This window comes from Drosophila suzukii, chromosome 2L (genome assembly GCF_043229965.1).
Source record: "Drosophila suzukii chromosome 2L, CBGP_Dsuzu_IsoJpt1.0, whole genome shotgun sequence".
Lineage (NCBI taxonomy): Eukaryota > Metazoa > Arthropoda > Insecta > Diptera > Drosophilidae > Drosophila > Drosophila suzukii.
The window spans coordinates 6,247,571-6,269,199 of record NC_092080.1 but is presented as its reverse complement, the minus strand read 5'-3'; the positions used below and the strand labels follow the sequence as shown (position 1 = coordinate 6,269,199).

Below are 21,629 nucleotides of genomic sequence, written 5' to 3'. Positions count from 1 at the left end.
GTTGCTTACGTTTGCTGACACTTACGTCAAACACAAATACAAATACCTGTTGTTTAAATTCGACTGCGAACGGAGCAAGTACCGGGCGTATCTGAATCCGACAGTCCGAGTATCTGAGTATCTGACGAATACCGTTTAAAACATATAGCCACAGATCGCCGGTACAAGTATCTTTCACTTGTTTTTTGTACAGAAATCGTATAAATTATGGTAAAGTTTTTACTACGGTAGTTTTGAAATATTCGCGGCGGTGATTAAATATCCCTTGTATTTTTATACATTTTGTAAATGTTTCTTAACATGACTCGAATGGTTCCAAATGTAAGGAACACCGGCTCAAACCGCCTTTTTTGGGCTTCAACGATGCGAAAATAGTTCGCGAAAACGCAGCAGGCGACGCGTCTTTTTGGCTCTTGAAAAGGGCATGAAAACTCGAAAACTGGAGCCAATAAAAGATACATACAAGAAAAATAAGCGAGTGCGCGAATTCGACTGCGTGTGCGCTGCGAATGTGTTTGTGCCAAGCCAAAAAAAAACGTAGAAAATCAAACAAACAAACAAATAAAACTAGTGTGAAGAATAATTTGCGCTGTTTAAACAATTAGCCGCAAAACAAACGCCGGAATTGAGTGCCCCGTGAGGCTGTGTGTGTGTGTGTGTGCGTGTATCTGTATCCCTGGAATGCGCAGTCGCGCATGCGCAAATATTTGTGATTTGTTTTGAAAGGAGAGAAGGAGCAGAGGCGAAAGAGAGTGGCATCGGATTGGATTGGAATACAAAACACATCTCCTGGCATTCGCGAAAAGGTGAGTTTTGCTGTTAGATTGGCAACAGCAATTGCAGTTGCTCTGGCCAAAGTTGCCATTTTCCCTGCCCACGTTTCTCCACACGGGAAAAAATTAGATCTTTGTATATCCCTGTGATATTGATAATAACTTGAGGCTATTGATCTTAAATCTATCTATACTGGGCGTAGAATTATGAAAAAATAAGGACTAAAATTAGGAAAAGATATTATTTTGCCCCAAAAATAAATTTAGGACGCCTATTCTATAAAAACTAGGTATTCAAATTGTAGAAAGAGCAGAAAACAAAGGTTAAAATTTTTTATAATTCGGTTTTAAAGAAATGAATTTTAAGATCTCTATAAAATCAATCACTTTTCTACGTGTATCAAGCCCACGTCACTTCATTCTCTTAAAAATCCCTGGGCTCGGCCCACTCGAAATTAACTCATTGCCCCCTCTTTTTTCCCTTTGATCCCGAAAATTGCTCTATTCTCTACGGTACGCCCACTTTGTCAGCGCTACGCCCACCTTGCCTATTTGTTCTTCTTATTTTTTTGTGTTGTCTCCGTTTCTGTTCGCTGGTTTTCTTTGGTTTTCTTGGCCCAACCGAAGGCGGGTTTTCCCTCCACTTATCGCTCGGACACTTCGACATTACGGCCATAAAAGTCCGAGTAAAAATCAATTTTCAAAACAACAAGCAGGACAAAAACAAAAAAAAGGGGGGGAGAAAAGGAGAGGGATATCGGATCGGACGACAATAACATCAATTTTGAGGCATTTATATGCGCCAATAAATTCAACGTTCGGGGAGAGAGAAAGAGAGAGCCCGATGGTATCGCATCCGAGGAAAAGCAACAAATAACAGGCAGAAAGATACACGACAACGCGCAACAATAAGACACAAGATCAAACAAAACCAGCAGCAAAAACCGACGGCGCAGCATCCACGTTGTTGTTGCTGTTGTTTTAGCAGTTGCAGTTGCAACAACTACAACGCAACAGGTAAAAGCAGCGACGCCAGCATTTCGAAATCCACGAAAGAGGGAAAGAGATGGCCAGCGAACAACCTGTTACATCGCCCGCTGCCTGAAATATGTAAAGTCAATTTCGTGTATCGTATTGGAAAACTGTAACTAATGCCAAACATTAACCCATTAACGCGAAAACTAGAGAAATCGGCCAGAAAGCCATACGAAAATGGGGAGAAGTTCGAAAAACAAAACCCTTCAAGCATGCATTTTCATTTAACTAGGAAAATATTACGATTTCTGGACTTAAGATATAAGATCTGATCTTTAAACTTTTTAAGAAACTTTAAAAAAACAAAGAAGTTATGATCTTCAAATTTAAATTTATCTTAAATTTGAATTTCTACCAAAGAAGTTTAGGATTATATTCTTTTGATACGATATTCTAACAACTTTTAATAAACGAAAAGTCATACTTTCCTATCTTTTAGAATTAGTAATGATGTAGTTTACTAAAGGTTAGTTTATTAAGGTTGAAAAGGCTAACAATAAATGGGGTAATTAAAACCCCCCCCCAATTAATTGGTTTAGTTATTGAAAGAAAGGTTAAGTGTAATTGACTTTTACAGAAATTTGGTATTATTCAATACGTTTTTTTTACGTTAAGGTATTTTATTTATTTTATTTCATAGAAACTACAAATTTTTAAATGTGTTTCCATATTTAATATTGAATGGTAAAGGGTACCCTTTTTTACCTTTTCCACATGAGGTCATGATGATCTTAAGTCAGAACTCTACGGCTGAGCACAAGGAATTGTAGGCTTGTTGGAAATATTTTCAAGAATTTCCTGGCCCAGCTTGGCATCTTAATGGGTTAAGATCCGTGCCCGCGGCCAACTGGGGCCAAGTTCGTTGTACGCGGCGGAAAATAAAAAGACAGCCCAGTCGAGTAAGAAATTTTTGTCAATGAAAGAAAACTTTCTTTTGGGCTTATCCACGCCAACATCTTACTCTTTCTCACTCTTTCGTTTTCTTTCCTCCTCGCTGGTGATTTTGTTTTCTGTGTCGTCTTATTTTTTATACACCTACAGATTTTTTTTATTTAATTGGGCGGTTTTTTAGATTTACGCGCGCCTGCCGCCATCTGCAGTATCATCGGGTATTCTTTTGGATCTTTCGGATCTCCGCGGGCTCTTCATTAAGACAATTTAGGCTGGCTTCTCTTTTTTTCCGGGAGTGGCCGGGGCGGCATGGGAGTGACTGCTGCGTGGGAAGGTTCGGGTTGAGTGTTTGTCATCTTGGGGCTGCCAAGTGCCAGTTTGATTGCCTCCCAGCCGAGGCAAGCCAAGTCATCCAGCCATCGAGTGTCCAAGTTGCCGCAACAAGTGTCCCAGTTTATGGCCCGGCTGGAAGCTAGAAGCTAAAAGCCAGCTACTCGTACTAGAACTAGTTTAAGTTTCCTGTCTCTGGAATCTCCTCCATAGAATCACATACTGGTGGGTCACAGTGGCGGTGGGATTGCTAGGTGGAAGTAGGTTGTTTGCAGTGTGTCCATAAAAAATTGCAAGGAATATAAAACCTTAAAATGTTTCACATGTTATGTAAGTCTCTAGATAAGCACCTAGTGATTCGATTTTTCTTTATTGTTTAAAAATATAAGTTCGTTGTTTGGAAGCATAATAATTACAAGGCTGCTAAAAAAACAAAAAATTCATTTGAAAAAAAAAAAAAAAATTTTTAATATAAAAAAATTCATAGTACTACACACTAGTTTCGGTGAATTGTGTTATGATCCCCATTCTGAAATGTGCTAGTGTTCCCATATCAGAATCATATAAGCTTTTTGAGTGACATTTTTTGAACTATTCTTCTGACCTTAACTGTGACTTGCTCATGCTTTTCCTTTAAGCTCAGTTATGTTGACTGTGGCTGCCGTTTCAGCGGTCGCCGCACCCTCCAGCCCCACAAAACCCCCCTTTTCGCGAAACCTACTCCCCTGTTATTAACCGTTTGGCCACATTTTCTCACACAGAGAGCGCAAAAATGCTTCGCAGGCCACTCTGGCAATTGGCGCGCCTCTGGAAATGACAAACGGCCATGTGGCCATGTGGCCATGAGCATGTGGCTCCTCCAGCCCACGAGGAAGCACAAGGGGGCGTCTCGAGTGGAGCTCCACTAAATTACTGAAATCTAAAAATATTCTTAGCATTCACCGGGAAAATTGATTCAGAATAACTGTATCAGAATGCTTAAAAAGAGGAAAAACCAAGTCCAAGCTTGAGTTGGTATAAATTCCTGAAATCATCAAAACGGGACCGGTTGAAAGTTATGATAAGTGATCTATAGATCGTCATATCATGTTTTGAGCATGTAAATCAGATAAGAAAGCTGTCTTCTTCTTATGAGCATGTAAATCAGATAAGAAAGCTGTCTTCTTCTTATGAGCATGTAAATCAGATAAGAAAGCTTACAAACGATAATGATATGTCTTCTTCATATGGTATATCCATTATATTATCACTGATAATAGCTAGTAAGTAGTGGTTAGGTTGAGGAATCTATCGAAACCTAAAAACACTATTATTGAAGAAATGGCTTGTGCACTTTTGATCTACTTTCCGATTTAATTGCAGACCAAACGAGTTCTTCGCATCTCTTTGTAATAGGCAAATGATCCGATTCTACATAAATGTCGAAGGAATTTAAATGAGATCAGTCGATTGGAACTGCCATTAGATCATCAAAAACCTCTCGAATTGGATCCGGGGTTTTACTGTTCGGTTTCAGAGGAGTGTGCTCCACTTGAGGTTCATTAGCCAAAGGCCTCCTTTACTTTCCATTCGCTCTGCTTCTGGCCAAAACTGGCCAACGTTCTCCTGTCTTTTGGCCAAAACAGCCTCACGTAACTGTAACTGATTTGACCTCCCATCACTTAGCTACCAAGAAAACCTCCTCCAAAAGCGTCGTTTTCCACAGCCGCTGCTGCCGTTTTGGCATTGTGAATGGTTATGGTTATGCTGGGGATAGGGAATCGGTGGTGGGGGTGATTGGGGATCCCGAGATCTCGGGTATCCGGGGCGGCATTGGGTCTGTTTTGATGCTCACTTGGCGTGGAGCTGCGGTGTGACCTCGACAACAAATTTCTATTGCATGCAATTTGGTGAATATCGCATGCACAAATGAACATTAACACTTGGCGGTCGCTCGAGAGATGTACAATAAAGAAACCACCAAAAACTTGTTTGTACAACAGAAAGCAATGACAACAGAAATATTGGTAGGTAAAGAAAGCTAGCAGATTCCGAATATTAAGTACCCTAGAAATGGAAATGTATTGAAAAAGATCCTAAAAGTACGATCCAATAAAATCAATCTATTAGATACAAATACGATTTCAGTGATATTAGTATTATTAACTACTTTTGAATATGGTTTAAGTGATATTGTGTCACATTTATTACATCTTTCTACTCAAATAACCATCAAGACATAAAAAGTTAGTCGTATAACATAGAAGTAGATTGCAAATGTGCAATTTTGGAGTGCAGAAAGTTATTTGTTTTTAAGGGAGTGAATACCTTTTAGTATAGCTTTGCATACCCTTCCATTTGCCAGGGTACAAAACATCAAAAACGGCAGCCAGGGAGCTGAGCAACGAGGGAAAAAGTGCGCCTAGAAATTAGAAAGTACGCGGCGGTCTGTAGGAGAGGCTGAATCTGAAGTTGGGGCCAAGCTGAAGCTAAAGCTGAAGCCAAAGCTATAGCCATAGCTATAGCTATGTGAGTGTAACTCGATTTGTGACTGTCATAAATGGCGGAAATTGTGGGGCTCGAGACAAAGCGGGCTTGGGGACCGAAAGAGCGAGGCCGAAGCCGAAGCCGAGGCTTTCTGGCTAGCTTTCTGCTTTCTACTGCCGGTCTTCAGCTGCGGCATTTTCCAACTCGAAGCTCCCAACTTCAAACTCCAAACTCCAAACTGCAGTCTGCCGTCTCCGTTTTTCTTTCTTGCTTGACTATAATTTGTGCCATCAGCATTTTGTTGTCGTTATCGTTAGCAAAGCGAGAGACCAGAAGACGATGACTCGGGCAGAAGACTGCAGACTGAAGCCAGAAGCCCGAAGACTGAAGCCAGAAGACAGGCGACGGCAATGAAGCGTACGTTTTGACATTTCTCCAGCTCCGCCGGCCTCTCTCTTTTGGCATGCTCTCCATAATTATCCGAGCGGAGAACGCGTTGCCACAATTTGGCCAGATTTTTTTTTTATTAATTCCCACCTTGCGCTCCGGCCCCCACTCCTCCCTTTATGACTTATTCAATTCTCCGCCGCAGAACGACATTAAAGCTGCCCCAAACCCCAACCCCAATGCGAATACCCAACCCAATCGACGGAAAACCGGAGAACCGGCTCAAGTTCGCCTCGATCTGCGTTTATTATTACACTTAATGTGACTTGATTTATAAACAAGAGCAGCGGCAGTACACAGACTCCACCGATGGACCGACGGACCGACTGACCACCTCCATCTCCAGTCCCTCTCTTCCAGCTGTTGCGAAGACCAAGACGAAGACAAGCGATCGACATGCCTCAGTGGCCAAAAGGAACACTGGGCGAAATACGATCTGAGGGGATCTCAAATCATGATTGCTCAATTCTATGGTTACGGTTTTACTTTGCACTACATTTATATGGTACTCTTAAAAAAAAGAATCTTATCATTAACACATAATAATCCATTATGTGGTAAGATGTGGTACCCATTTTGATAAATGCTTTTATTTATTTATCACTATGGTGTTCAAAGATGTAAAAAATAAAATCTTTCTGGAAATACGTCCGATCAAACTTCGATATTGTCGTCAGTGGCGGATCCCAAATTTGGTTGTGAAGGGGGACATAAAAAAAAGTTAAGTAGAAATAAAAAATTTGGAAGAAAATACCTATTACATATACTTTTTAACACGAGTGGGGGGATCCATATCCGATATCCCTCCGTGGATCTGCGCTTTATTGTCGTTGTTACTTACTCCCATTAAGAATATTTTTCAGGAAAGAGATTGTTCCTTTCCCAATATCAAGTTTACATAATACAATAACAATAAATTGATCTTGATCTTTTATATATTATTAACATAATATCTCTGTAATGGTAACATTTTATATATTATCAATAAAATATCTCTGTAATGGTACCATTTTATAACTTCCCGCTGTGTACGTTCAATATTGGTATTGGGTTACCCATTCCCTGCCATACAATACTGCCTCTTTTCGTCACCGCCGTATAGAGACTGTCTTTTAATTAGTTCATAAATATAATGCGGAAAAGCTGCAACGCAATTTCTTCAGGTCTCCGCGGCGTGTAACACTTCCCTTTCCACTTTCCCTGTGGGCCAACCCACCGATTCGGTTCCTTCCTGGCAGTCGGGTCTTTCAATAAATCGTTCAATCCGGAAGTTTGTTGCGCTGCCACACAAAAGAAGTGCTGCTCTAAGCGGCTTTTGTGCCCAAGAAAGGAAATAGAATTCCTACCTCGCCCCTTCCTTTCGGCCTGAAAAGAGATTCTCAGAGTCATTTTAATGGTTTCCGCTTTTTATGGCATTGCTTGGGCTTTGTTATTGGTAAAAAATTAATAGAAATTTAATTGGATGGGGCGGTAGTGTTGGGGGAAGTTGGAGGGGTTATTTGCTGTAGGTATTTAGGCATTTATTGCGCATGTCGCTAATTGTTATTACTCTGGGTCGTCCAAGTTCGTCGTAGTTCTTTATGGTCTCTTCACGATCCGATCTGTTTTTCTCTGGACGTTTCTGGGAGTGGGGGAGGTTAAAGCGTGCTAATGCTTACATAACGCTTTGTTTTCGGGTTTCTTTTATTGTTTCCTCGCCGCCTTTTCACGTCTTTTGTACGTGAGACAGGCCTAGTTTACCCATGGGTATAGTTTGAGGAAGGGCGAGAAAGTCGAGGACATTTTAGGGCCGTCATAAATTATTATTTCGGGTTTCGTAATCCCAGAGAATTCGAAAATGATGGATATTCCCTATTCTCAATCTCAGTTTGATCCAGTTCCATTCTATGGCTTAGTTTTATTACCTTTTTATGGCAGGGGAAAGTAAAATATGGGTTCAGATGGTCTTCCATAAGTATAAATCACTTTTAGACTGTGAACTATCTGATTTCGGTCATTTGATAATATCTCATGGTTAAACAGGGATAATTTGATCTAATTTGTGACCTTATATGGGTCTTAAGAAAAGAAATATATTACTACTTGAAATGTATCTACAATAATAAACAATTTCTAAGATTTTAAATATTAATTCATAATAATATAGCAAATTTTGTTAGTATTCCATGTACCTATTTCACGTACCTATGCGGAAGTCAAGTTATTGAACCCACTTGAAATTAATTTCTAACTCTAGAAAACATTCATATAAGGTTGATCGTTGTCTGGACAATCCACCCACACACTTTTAGTAACCTGTAATCTTCAAATATCACACCATATAGAGCACGCGCTCTCCATTCTTTAATTCGAATTCAAACGCCCACGTTTATTCAAAATCTTCGGGGAGTGTGAATTATGGAAAGAGGTAAGGTGTTCTTTTAATAAAGCTATACAAAACCGAAAAATCGAAAGTAGCCGATCGGGTTTCGAAAAGAATTTCAGCAGCCCTAAATTAATGAAATGCCCAAGACAACAAAAGAATTCAGGCATTAGCATACATGAATTAATTCTTCCCTATTAATTCTGTAAGGTAAAAATATGCGGTGGAGAGAGGCATGATGAAACAGAAATTTGAATTGAAGAAATGTTTAGTTTTGCTGATGAAGAATGTTTTTGTACCGCCTCCAGCCAGATGATAATTAAATATTTGTACATATGAACTTTACTGGGTTACGGGGTCAACCAAAAAAAAAACAAAAAAAGGGAAAAATAATAAAAAGAGGGGCAAGGCGGAGGTTCTTTCAAGCCCGACTTGATCTTGTGTTTTTAATGTTTTTAGCTTTTGGCTAGAACTCCACTCAACTCATTCGATGCTGGCTTTAAGATTAATGTTTCTCCGTACGCCGACTCTTGGAAATTAGCATATTTCAACAATTTGCGGCTTGTTCTTCGCTAATGTGGATGTTGTAACTTGCTTGCAGATAGGATCCCCCTCCGGATTTTCGGTTTTTCAGAGGTTTTTGCAGTGGGCGTGGTAATGAGTTCTCGCCAAAAGATTCTTGTTATGCGATAAATTCGAAAGTTACCGAAACCATTTTGGTTTTCATTTGTTACCTTAGTTTTTTGCCCATTTCTGTTTCTGTTTCTGTTAATTTACATGCATAAATAATTTGCACAAAAGTGTTTGCCGTTGGCTGGGAGTTTCGCGCATGAAATGGCCAAGTTTATGGCTATCGACGGGCGGTCGAAGGCTCAAAGACTCAAAGACTCGAAAACCCGGAGACTTGGAGACTCGTCTACCCGACTGTCGTAAAAATCAAATATGCGACGCAGACTTTGACACAAATGATACCCATAAACCATAACGACGTAGAGCCGAGAAATGGAAGTTGTATTCGGCCGATTGAGGGATTGGCGAGAGCTATGGTTTCTCGATTTGTATTCTGTATTTTGTATTTGGCCAGGGAGTGGCTTTGATTTGATGCCCATTCGGGTTCAGTTCGAGTCGCTTCGATTAGGCCCCACTTGAATAAAATATAGATAAGAGACCTCCGGAGCTTCAAGAGGTTCATACATACATATTAATTATGTTCAGTTGGTTGTTTTTTTCTATATTTTGTGCAGCACATAATTAACCAGATTATTGGCTATTAGACCCCTGGGGATCGGGTTCTGCAAGAAGATGGAAGGTTAATAGAGAAAGCAAGCCAAGTTTTAGAATTTATAGATCGGTGAACTTATTAACCGTTTAATTTGATTATTTTAGGATCTCTATTTTGGTGTCTTCATTAAGTTAAGATTTTGGCAAAGTGATTAAAACATACCAACATTTATGATCTAGTATTGATATATGGCTTATTTTCTTAAAGTTAAAAACATTTATTAATGGTTTAACTATAATTATGATCTACTATTGTTATATGACTAATTTTCCAAAAGTGATAAATATTATTATTATTAATTTTAATAATTTTGATAAAATGCTGCTATTATTTCGGATAATATTGGAAATCTCCTATAACCATAGACCTTTCCCTTTAAAATCCCTTTCCAGAAGCCCTTTTCTTTCCATTAACCAGCTGAAAATTATAATTCCCACAGCTGTTTATCAACTTACTGCTCCAGTTTGTAGCTTTTCATTAGGAAAAGCCGCTGCATTTGTAATCAACTTAACCCCCTTCTGCCCCCTTTGTATTCCCACCACCGACTTGACTTATCGCTTAACCTTCACTCACTTACTATATAACCCCTACCTCTTTTGTTTTCTTGGCTTTGTTTTTACTCGTTAGCTTTTTGCATTGTTAAGTTTGGGTGTCTTGCCTACTGTGCTACACATGGTTGTTTTCTTTTTACTTTGGTTAAAACATGAAAAATATTTTTTTATGTGGGTGGCCTCTCCTCGAGCGATTGAAAATTAGAGTCAAATCGTTTTTGATCTTGGTCTATAATCTCGAGGCGTATGCATTTCAAGCGTATCCATTTCTATGGCCCTGTCTTGAGTTATTTTCCAAGAATTTCGGAGCCATAGTGTCACGTGCAACATAATCGTCTTTCGATGGTTACAAATCTTCCCAAGGCGACGAGAGTTCGTTGATAAATGGAACTTCAGTCTGAGAGGCGAGTTTGTGTCTTGAGTCTTTTGAATGGTGTTGTATGGGAGGCATCCTTTTGTGTTTGCGCTTCATTCATTCATTCATTTCATTCACGAACATTTTCGCTCTTCCGCCAAACTGTTTTTTTTTCAATATTTTTATTTTTCTTCCGAGTTAAAGCCAGAGTCATCTGTATGACTTAACGACGACGCTTGTCGTTTGTCATTCGATCCGAGCAGCGAAGGCGTTTGATATTTGTTCGCCAGGTTTTCAGTCTATCTGCGTTTGGAAAACGATATTTGTGTATATGGAGACGCGTTGGTTACCTTGTACCACGCGTTTTCTGGTGCGTGCAATGCAAATCCGCATCCAAATCGAAATCCAATGGAGCGTGCGGCCCCGCTCGGGAAACTTTCTGTATTTCCCATATTCTTGGGTTTCCATGTGGGTGTGCAGGTTTGCTTGTCGCATTCGCCATGGATTGTGGACTGTGTGTTGTGGGTGGCAATACAGCATGTAGGTGAAGTGGATAACAAATGTATAACCAAAGCTTAAGAAAAAAAATTGAAAGAGGGGCATTTCCTGCCGTAAAACATGGTAAAACTGGAATAAGGTCGCTAATTATTTGAGTTTTAAACTTGTAATACGCATAAATGCAGGGTTATTTTGTTCACAACTTATTTTTTTAGTTTACAAGCGATACAGGAACGAATATTCTGTTTGAATATTTTGTTTTTGCTTTGCCTTGACTTATCCCAATGTTATTATCATTTATAAGTCGAAACATTTACTTGAGTATCACTTTGGTACAGACCAAATATTTCAAAATTCTACAATCCGAACTTCGAATTCACTGTTATTTTAGACGCCATCTTGAAATTTCTCTCTACTTAAAAAATAGATTATAATGATATGCTTATGTAAATATCAATGAAATTGGTTGATATAAAATTGGGTTGATATTATATTGAAGGTATATTTTGATGACTGCTCAAGATCTGATCAATAATTAACCGCACTTTCCTGTAAGAGCCTGGATTTATTTGTTATTTATTTATTTGGTGTGGTCTCCATCCCTGCTCCATCCTATTTCATTTCGATTCCATATTAATATGCAGTACAACCCCAACAAGACCCTGTGCCTTTTCATTACCGATTTCATTGTCTGGGCGCGCGGTCAGTTTGGTGGATTGTTGTTAAGTAAGTGTACTTAACCCACATGACTTGCGGTTTTCGCCTTTCTCAGTTTTCTCGGTCTGGGCAAAAGATTCGGTTTCTGGCCGTGGCTGTCATCACTCGAAAAGGCCAAAAAGCTGTCATTGCCTGCGATCTGAGATTTGTGGCCACAGTGCGTATGCGTGTGCAAAGAGCTTTCTTAACCTTGAGTGACTTTGAGCGTTTCTCAACCAGCCATCCAATCCATCCATCCATCCATCCGAGTTTATTTATCTTTCCCCCTTTGGCTTTACGTTTATTAACCAATTTTTTTTCGCTGATTGTACTTTGGGTTTATTAAATTACGGCCTGCACGTGTGCGTGTTTTTTTGCGTACTTGGCTCTACGCGCATTTCCTTAATTAAACACTTGTTTCACGGTCCGTTGGCCAATCTGCCAATGCGAAAAATATTTAAGAAATAAAAATGCCAAAGATTAGCGAAAAAAAATTATGTTGATGAAGCTCATTTGCAGAAATAATGATCAAGCGGCAAAAGAAATATGATTAATAAGATTATGTAAAAACGATCAACAGCAATTTTGTATGGCCAGCAACAGCTTATCAAGTTCGCTTAAAATTGCTTCATCATTACATTTAAAGAGCCTTTTTTGCGAAAAATAATAATCACGCGAAATTGATTTATTGTATATTATGTTTTCGGATGATTTTGATTTTTGGCAAATCATTTTTGTTTTTATAATAAATTATGTTTTTATGTGACTGGATAAACTATATTTTATTTTTTATATCATATTTATAGAAAAGTACCTAGTAGCTTATTTATTTTTACCCTAGATAGGATCTACTTCCTTTGCATATCGTGCTACCAGTTTTTGTTCTACCCGCCTTCTTGCGTGCAACTTCCAGTTTAACTCTTCAAAACCCTTTCCATTAACTTTTCCTTGTATCTGGCAGTTGCCATCTATAACAAATAAATTCATGGCTAGACCCATTAAAAACTTATTATGCTTTTTGTGTGTATGTGGCACTCTTGTTTTATTGTCCATTGTGGAGTTGGCAACTGGCTGTAGGTTCCCAGTCTTTCAGCCGAAGAAGCCACCCACTAAGTTGTGGGAAAAGTAATTTTCATAATTTTGCACTCCGACACCTTCCATCTCCTGTTTTAGAATCGGAAGCCCTTAACCATAATAAGACCCCTCGGGGCAAATCAGTCTCGGCTCGTTATAAATTCAGATTTACATAGAGATCTGGGCGAGATCTGTGAGTTGGAACCCCGTATTAAAATGGCACTAATTATGGCAATTTGTTATTGGCCAAGCCGAACTGAGGCCAACGCCTATGCCATTTCTAAGCCATCAACAAAGGCAGCCATTAGCCATTGGCTATTAGCCAGCTCAAAGGTTTATTAGCGAAAGGAACAGATCACGCATAATATTATAAAAGGTAAAATAAAAGAGTAAATGCTCTGGCGGTAAGTGCGTTGAACACACTCATCGCCGAAGGCCAAAACACGCTTTTACACACGCATATTGAAATTTGTACATTTTTATTTATTTTGTTTTATATTATTTTGCCCCTTTCCACTTTTGCTTGGGCTTCAGGTACCAGGTGATGATTTGCTATTTGCTGGAAAGCAAGGGGGACTTAACCGGGGGTTAAGGAGTGAGGTTGGAAAAGGTTAAGTCGCAGTATGTGTACATGTGCTACAAATTGAAGGCTTTTTATGGATGTACCCTTGCCGTAGGGGTTTATTTGTGGGCCCAAGAACTTGGGCTATAAATCAGGCGATTATAGATCTGGGCTTTCTAGCTAATGAGTCACTGATGGTTATAATTACAGAGCATTTGCGGGTTAAATTGGGTGGCATTTAAATGGATTTTAAGTTTAAATAGAATAGATATAAGTTTCAATACTAACTTTAATTTTTGTATTTTAAAAGACAGACATTTATCAGACCCTTGGAACCCTTTAAAGATAGATCTTTAATATTTAGTTATTTTAGATCCGTTTTCTCGAACGCATGTTAAACTATAAGTGGGTTTAAAAACTAAATTTCCATACCTTATATTTAACATGCGATCTAGAAAATTGCCTTAAGAGTATTCCATGTTCTTCCACATCCATTTGCCATTTTTATTTCACTCCTTCATCATTATTTGCTGCCCGCGAAGCTTTTCATTTGCTGTTTCCCCTTGTTTTCTCATGGCCCAGCCAAAAAAAAAGGGAGATTTGCTGGCCGCGAATGGATCTGGGGGGCAGTTGAGGGTTAAGTATTGGCATTTCCGACTGGGAGACCCAGACTCGTCTTCATTGAAATCGAGCTGAGAGACTCACAATCGGACTGGGGACTCGAACGGGGACTGGATCCCAGTTTCAACTTGCACACGGCATGGCAATCAAAGCCAGTAAATCTACACCAAAAGCAACAATAGCCGGGCTAACAGCAACAACAGCAACGAGAGCAATATTTGTGCTCATTAAGCGTAACTGACACACGAATTTTTTTGTATTTTTTTTTTGGAGGGTTTCTTCATTTCGCAAGTCGCCAAAAACTACGCCAACGGGACTGAGTATTTTTTTCTGGTAGAGGCTGTGACTCAAGATCTGGCCCCCCAGTCTCCATTCTTCCCTCCGGTCTTCCAAAAGAGAAGAGCTGTTGCATTGTTTTTTATACCCTTTATGGAGGTTGGTAACATTTAACATCAACCTTCTGTCATGAAATTGAACCAAAGTGTTGAGGTGCTTTTTAATAAAAAATTCGAACTGAATTCTGAAGAAAACTTCATACTTGCATACTTTTAAACACCCAATTTAGTTGTTTATATAAAAAACGGTTTTTTCTAAAATGTTCCTTGCCCTTTTTTGGGAAATTTGGATTGAATTCAGAAAAACTCTTCTTACATCCTAATAACTTTTCAAATTGAACTCTTAAACTAGACACTTCCAATGGATCGTAAAATATACTAGTTCTGTAATAGAAATCAATATTGAGTTAAGAAATCTCTTGTAAAGGTGTCTAAAAGTATGCAATAAAAGTAATGCACAAGAAATCCTGATTCAAAATATATTGTTGCATACTTTTAGACACCAGATCAAGTGTTTTTAAAACCCAATTTGTTTTCTTTGTGTCTTACTTAACAAAAAATATATAGAAAGGGTATTTAGATTGTAACCTCCCTGATATAATTCCTTCCCTTTTCTCGCTTTGAATTTTCGTTTTGCTTTTGGCCAATTTCAGCCCCCCCAAACGGGCAGAGAGCGATTGCTATTATTTTGAGGTAATTCGATGATTTACAACTGTTGCCGTGTTTTGTAAGTTTTCTTTTCAGAATGCCACAGATCCCACTGGCTGTCCAAGCGATCGAGTCTCTGGGTGTACGAGTCTCTGGGTGCAACAATGAAGGGCCCAACCTCGACCAGGCCCTCGCCACATTCTTTTGTTATTTTCGCAACGATTCCCCCAGACTCTTATTGTTTTTTTTCTCCTTTTTTTTATTTGCTGGTTGGTTTCTTCTGTAATTCCTGCATACCCCAAAGATCTGAATGAGTTTGGTGCTTTGGAAGGTGGAAGTGGAAGTGGTCGCCTTTTGTAAATTCTTTCGCGGGCATCTTACATTTCACACCTGTTGTCATTTCTCTCCCCCTGATGGGATGTTTATGTTCAGAAAAGGGAAGTCCTCGGCCATTTGGCGGGCAAGTTGACAGCTTAAGTAGCTGGAAAAGGGAAAAACTCCCTCAGATCTATGGCATATGTCAGCTGTAACTTATATGCAGATGTTCGCTTTGCGGAATTTAAATAAAATTGATTACTAACCATTTAGACTGGGGCAATAAACTCAGCCCTTAGAGTTTATTACGACTTCAAGGGCAAACTAGAAGTTAAACCAAGGCCCGATTTCTCATCTTCATGTTAGGCTAAACGGTAAAATTGAGTAGTAGTTCTCATTTTATCAACTAATTTTAATTTATCATAAAGGCATTTCTGACTGAAACCTTTATATATCTTCAAAGATAACTGGTAAAAACATGACCTCTACACAGAGAAAATTATGACGTTCTGAAATTGAGTATTTGTATTCTCAATTTGAGGATGTACTCAATTTAAGTACAAAATTTTGTGGAAAAAACTAATGTTGAGAAAAGCTTCACTCATTTTAAGTAAAAGGACTTGAATTGATCGCAAAATTCTAAGTTTGAGGAAATGTGTTCTTCAATTTCCAACTTGAGAATTAATATTCTCATTATGAGTAACCGATAAACTCAAAAATGAGTTGATAATTCTCATAATTGGTTCTAGAGAGTTCCGTTCTGCGAACGAGACGAGACAAGAGCGGCCTTAAGTTCGTTGCGTATGTGGTTGCCTCTCTCTCACTAATGGGTGTGTAAAGTGGTGCGCGCCGCATTTGTGTGACTGTCATTTGCCGTGTGATTTAGCAAAGTGAAGACGTGCGCAAGACACAAAGGTGAAAAACTATTTCAGTGAATTGGACATATGTGCGACCCTTCCGTACCTCGAGGGTAAGTTTTTTAATTTAAACTGTATTTATAATGTTCTAAATAATGATAAAATAAACAAACACTGCAAAAATATTGTTAAAGCGTGTACATTAATATGTATGTATGTGTGATTGTAAGTGGCGTGAAGCAGTCTAGTTTTGTTAGTTTCTACGTACATTGTACATACATACATACATATAATTTGTTAAATGCTTTTTAAATGTACATCTAATAACATTCTAATTTTATTGTTTCATGCTTATGTATATGCTATATATTTACAATATTTGCTAACAATAACGTTTTCTTTTTCAGCCTCTTTGCTCTTCGCTAGACCAGACAGCTAAGGGAAAAAATACCATAGCCTAGAACATGGAACATGTATATACATATATAAGTAACTGTATTACAAAATAAAATATAAAAAAAATATTTTACCTATTTTTCTGGAAATGGGTGGACCCGGGCTTAAGTGCAAAAGTTCTTAATTTGAGAATTTAGAAGAACACTATCAAGAACTTGTTTCTCATTTTGAGCGCTGGAAATTTCTCAGTATGAGAAAAGGGGATACTCGTTTCTAAAATTCAAGCTAAATTATTTCTTAAAATGAGTGCAGTTTGTACTCATGTTGAGGAAAAAGGTTCAAAAAAGAGCACAAATGTACTCAATTTAAGTACAGATTTTTTGAGAAATTTGTACTGAAAGTGAGTATTTTGCACTCAGTGTGAGAATTTTTGTTCATGCTGAATTTTTGAGTACAAAAATACTCAATTTGAGTCCAAATTACTTGAATAATTCTCTCTGTGTAGACATAATGGAATTTTTTATGATCAACCTAAAGCTTAAAGTCTTCAAAAATAATATAAAACAGTTTTAATAAAATTTTATAATGCTACTTATTTGTTGTTTTACAAAAATAAACACCCAAAAACATTTTTGAGGCAAATCGTTGTGATGCAACACTTATCTAGTCATTACTAGCAATTGCCCTTCCAAATTACCATAATCATGTCAAGCTCCGAACTCTGCAACATTTCAATTTCCCTGCCCCAGAGAGCTGCCATCCATCAAAGCATGAACAATTTCACTTTCCAGATATAAATGCGGTGATATGCGATTTTCTGCATCGGTCCCTGCTTTCGGTTTCCAAACCAGAAGCGGAAGCCTCCGTTTAGTCGACGCACATCTGGTGATTAGACGCTTCAGCGCCAACCCATCCGATCCCAGCCAGAAAGGCAAGACCAACGACAAATTCCCTTCGCCACACAGAAAGAAAAAATAAGCTTGAATTGAATATTAATGGGGGGTGCCATACAAATAAGAATGGTTTTAGAATCACATTAAAATATCATTTTAGGTTTCAAAAAGTATCCAGGAAACAAAGGATAGTCGTCCTTCTAAAGGATTTCATACTTCTAAGCTTAAAATATATTGAAGTTTGTTGTTTGAAGTCCCAAATCTAAGACATTACAACTTTATGGATTTTTCAAAATGATATAAGGTGCTTACTTTGCATTAAAGTATTATAACACTTAAAGATAGCATAATAGAATCCTAAAGAAAACATCACCACTAAGTTGCAATATTACCTTTAAAGGTTTTAAGTTTTATTTCAAAAACATTTTATAAAATTAAAAAATTTAAAAATTAACGTACCTACAAAATATTATAAAGTTTTCACCATAAGTTCTTAAAATATTTTTTCCAAAGGTTTAAGTTGTATATGTTAAACCTAAACCTGTAACTCTAAGTTCTTCTCTTCAGGAAATTGTAAAAAAAATTATACGATATCGAATTATTTTAAAAATATTAAGAATTAGCATTTTCTGAATAGTTACTGAGTTACTGAGCAAGGTCTATTTTTCTCCGTGTGCTGGTGACATTTTGGCGACGCTTCGTTGCATTTTGTTGAGCACTCCGTGGCGAGGACGTGGACGTGGATGTGTGCCCGCCTCATGTGGCATGTCATGGCTCCGACTCCGTCTCTATCTCGGTCTCGAACTCCACCTCCAGCTCCAGCTCCATCTCCAGTGGTGCGATAAATGCTCATTTCACTTTCCATCAGCGTCTCGCGGCAGTCTAATGGAGGTTTAATTATGCTGCGCTGGCGGCATGCCCTCGACTGTCGCATAAATTACACCGAGCAATGCCTTGATTTATTGTTTGCCCATAGCTTTTTTTCCACTTAAGATTTTTGCTAATGCCCTGCCCATTTTTTGTGTGTGTGTTTTGTTATCTTGCAGTGACTTGACAATATGACTCCGAGGTCGTAGACTCCGGGAAATCAAGGAGAGGGACGACTGAGACGCGAGACGGCAGGGAAACACCGAAACGACACAAGGCAAACAAGGAACCAACACGAAAATGTCCGGCAATCAACAGCAGCAGCAGCAACTACAACAACAGCAACAGCAACAGCAGAAGCCATTAACTAACAACACGACAGCAGCAACCACAAACGGAGCAACCACTTTGGGCCATAATTTGATAAAAATAAATAGCGTTGACAAAATAATAGGCAAAAACCAGGCGACGACGCAGGCAATTAACAAACTACACCAGCAGCAACAGCAACAGCAACATATCCACCAGCGACGCTCTTTGCTACCAGCAACAGGAGGAGCAGCAGCAGCAACTACTAATCCCCACCAGCAACACTCAACGCAGCAACAAAGCGGAACGCCAGCGGCTCAGTCGCCAGCCCAAAAGCAGCAGCAACAGCAGCAGCAATCACATCAATTGCAGACGGTGGCCACGATACATCAGCCGCACTCCACGCAGCAGCAACAGCAGCAGACACTGACTTCCCGCCTGCCCATCCAGCAGCAATCCGCTAAAGAATTGCCCCATCTAGCTGCCCAGCAGCCATCGCAGCAGCGTCGCAGCTTCCACTACCAGTTGCAACATCAGCAGCAGCAGCAACATCAGCAACAGCAGCAGCAACATCAGCAGCAATCTCTGCGCAGCCCGCAGCTAAAGGCACCGGCACCCGCCCACTCCATCCCGCCGAGGTATCAACCACCTCCTCAGCCGGCCAGCGGGATTCTCAAGCCCCACTTGCCCCTCAAGTATCCGCCGGATATACCCCAGCTATCCAGCATCTACATACCCGACTCCATCAAGCAGCAGCAACAGCAACAGCAGCAGCAGCAGTCGCGATACCTGTCCCACCAGTCGGGAGCGAAGGATATGCTCAAGTTTGTGCGCAAGCCGGACCAGGAACACCCATCGCCCAATGCCTCGGTCACGTCCAGCGGCACGGGAATACCCACGGCCAATGGTGGTGGCCGTCTGACCGCCGAGCAGAACCGCCAGCTGCAGTCGCTGGTCAACGAGTTGCGCGCCCTGAAGGAGCAGAATCAGCGCCTGCTGGACGACAACCAGGAGCTGAGGGATCTGTGCTGCTTCCTGGACGATGACCGGCAGAAGGGTCGCAAGCTGGCCAGGGAGTGGCAGAGATTCGGACGGTACACGGCTAGTGTGATGCGCCAGGAAGTGGCCGCCTACCAGGTGGGTTTGCCCTTGAACCCTTCTCCATATTCCAAAAAACTAATACCTGTTACCCCTAATCCTATAGAACAAACTACGTCAGCTGGATGATAAGCAGCAGGAGCTCATCACCGACAACCTGGAGCTGAAGGAGCTGTGCCTGTACTTGGACGAGGAGCGTGCCCATGTGGCGGCCAATGCGCTGTGCGCCGGCTGCGGAGCCGCCACCAGGAATGCCCTGCGGGATGATGGCGATGGCTCCAGCTCCAGCACGAATGCGGATGAGACCATCACCGCGTTGAGGAACTATGCCGAGCAGCGGCAAATACCACAGGTGGGTTTACAATTGGATAAACCATTTATAAGAACCCATAGCTAACAAAGACTTTTATTCTCGACAGGATCTACGTCATGCCCACACCCTGAACGACCAGACGCTTCAGTATGTGCGCTCGCTGGAGCGAAGGATTCAGCAGCTGGAGGAGGAGCGCACCACGCCCACCGCCCACCTGCAGCAGCAGCAGCCAACGACACCTACGCCGCAGGCCACGCCCACGCCCACATCCTCTGCAGCCACACCAGCCAAATCATCAGCAGCACCATCGCCCCACCAGCAGCTGCAACAGCAGCAGCAGCAGCAGCAAACGCAGCAGCAACAGCAGGAGATCGTGGCAGCTGCAGCGGCAGCAGCGGCGGCTATCCAACTGCCGGAACCGATTGCTGGTCGCCCGGAGGCGGTGGTTCGTGCCCTCCAGGTGCTGGAGGTGCGGGAGCAGCTGGAGCGCGATCGGCTGGGCAATCTGGCCGGCAGTGCCCTGGATCAGATGGACGATGGCGAGAAGGCGCTGGTGCGCGAGATGTGCAACGTGGTGTGGCGCAAACTGGAGGGCAGTCCACATGGTCCAGCTGCCCTGGAGCCGCTCTAAGGGATGAGGTTATCCAACCTAAGCAACGGGCTAACACACCTAGACCATAATGTTTAAAGCTAACTTATGCCGTAATATTTAACCCTAAACATTGTACAAAGTTCAAACCACAACCTTAGCATTAAGCCACCGCTAAAGGCGAAAGAATACTCACAAAATATTTGGGATACTCCGGCAACTGATCAGAAGATAAGGAACAATAAATTGTCCATCTATTGGAATTGTTTTATCATCTAGAAAAGACTCTGCTTCAAAATCTGGCTTTAACTGGTCTTAAAGCTGGAAGATTTGGCTGCGAGTCAACAATATGACCTGTTAAGCTTTGATGACTCCACAAAATCAAATAATCAACGCAATTGTTGATTATTTTTGATTTGGACCCATATTCTTGGGATCACTCTTTTTAATTAGTTTGTAACTCTGGCGATCAGTTGATGGAGTATGCCCAAAATTATTTTTGTACTTATTATAAACTTTGACTGTTATTTTTGAATGCCAAGAGGAAAACTACTTTCATGAAAAATTTGCTAACTCGAAATACAATGCAACAAATGTTTCCATATTTAACGGTGGGTTTTTTGGTTTTCTAAGATGGGGGATGCTTAGTATAGAACGCTGATTCACTGTTACAGATCCAAAATGTAATAAATCTAAGAGCATTACACGCTTTCTACGCTCTGCTGGACCTTACAGAATCGCCTTCTCGCTTACATATGCTCGTGGTTTTTGGATTCGAGACAAACGTAAATTACCACAGAGCTGTTTAACCTGATTCTCCGCGGCCAATTTGCCCATATCGCATTCATTCAGTAAGATCGCAAGAAACTGCACGATGTGCAAGCCAACCCACTTTTGGCCGTTCTGGTTTTCTCGCCCCTGCTGCTCATCGGCTAATTCGTGCATTATCCATCAGGGGTTTCGGTTCGGTCTCGGTTCTTTGGATATTCCAGGCGCGAACATGTGAGTCTTAACTTCACTGTCATTAAATATGCAACCTTTCATGGTTTTGCTTTCATTGTTTTCC

General features: G+C 40.4%; 1 protein-coding gene and 1 long non-coding RNA gene across 2 annotated transcripts; both read left to right on the top strand.

The window, feature by feature from the left end:
• Window positions 1–47: 47 nt before the first annotated feature.
• On the top strand, window positions 48–21,167 carry Ccdc85 (coiled-coil domain-containing protein 85). Its single transcript, XM_017090541.4, has 4 exons — window positions 48–806; window positions 18,434–19,700; window positions 19,768–20,013; window positions 20,081–21,167. The coding sequence occupies exons 2-4, from the start codon at window positions 18,555–18,557 to the stop codon at window positions 20,603–20,605; spliced, it is 1,917 nt and encodes a 638-aa protein (XP_016946030.3). The 5' UTR covers window positions 48–806; window positions 18,434–18,554; the 3' UTR covers window positions 20,606–21,167.
• Window positions 15,796–16,622, top strand: LOC139352453 (uncharacterized). Its single transcript, XR_011603650.1, has 2 exons — window positions 15,796–16,211; window positions 16,506–16,622. It is a non-coding gene; the product is annotated as an uncharacterized lncRNA (long non-coding RNA).
• Window positions 21,168–21,629: the final 462 nt, after the last annotated feature.

Excerpts from the sequence above, each read along its gene's own strand:
- Ccdc85 (XM_017090541.4), top strand. The coding sequence starts at position 18,555 with ATGTCCGGCAATCAACAGCAGCAGCAGCAACTACAACAACAGCAACAG. Across the intron at positions 19,701-19,767 it reads AGGAAGTGGCCGCCTACCAG|AACAAACTACGTCAGCTGGA; the intron begins GTGGGTTTGCCC and ends CTAATCCTATAG. Across the intron at positions 20,014-20,080 it reads AGCAGCGGCAAATACCACAG|GATCTACGTCATGCCCACAC; the intron begins GTGGGTTTACAA and ends TATTCTCGACAG.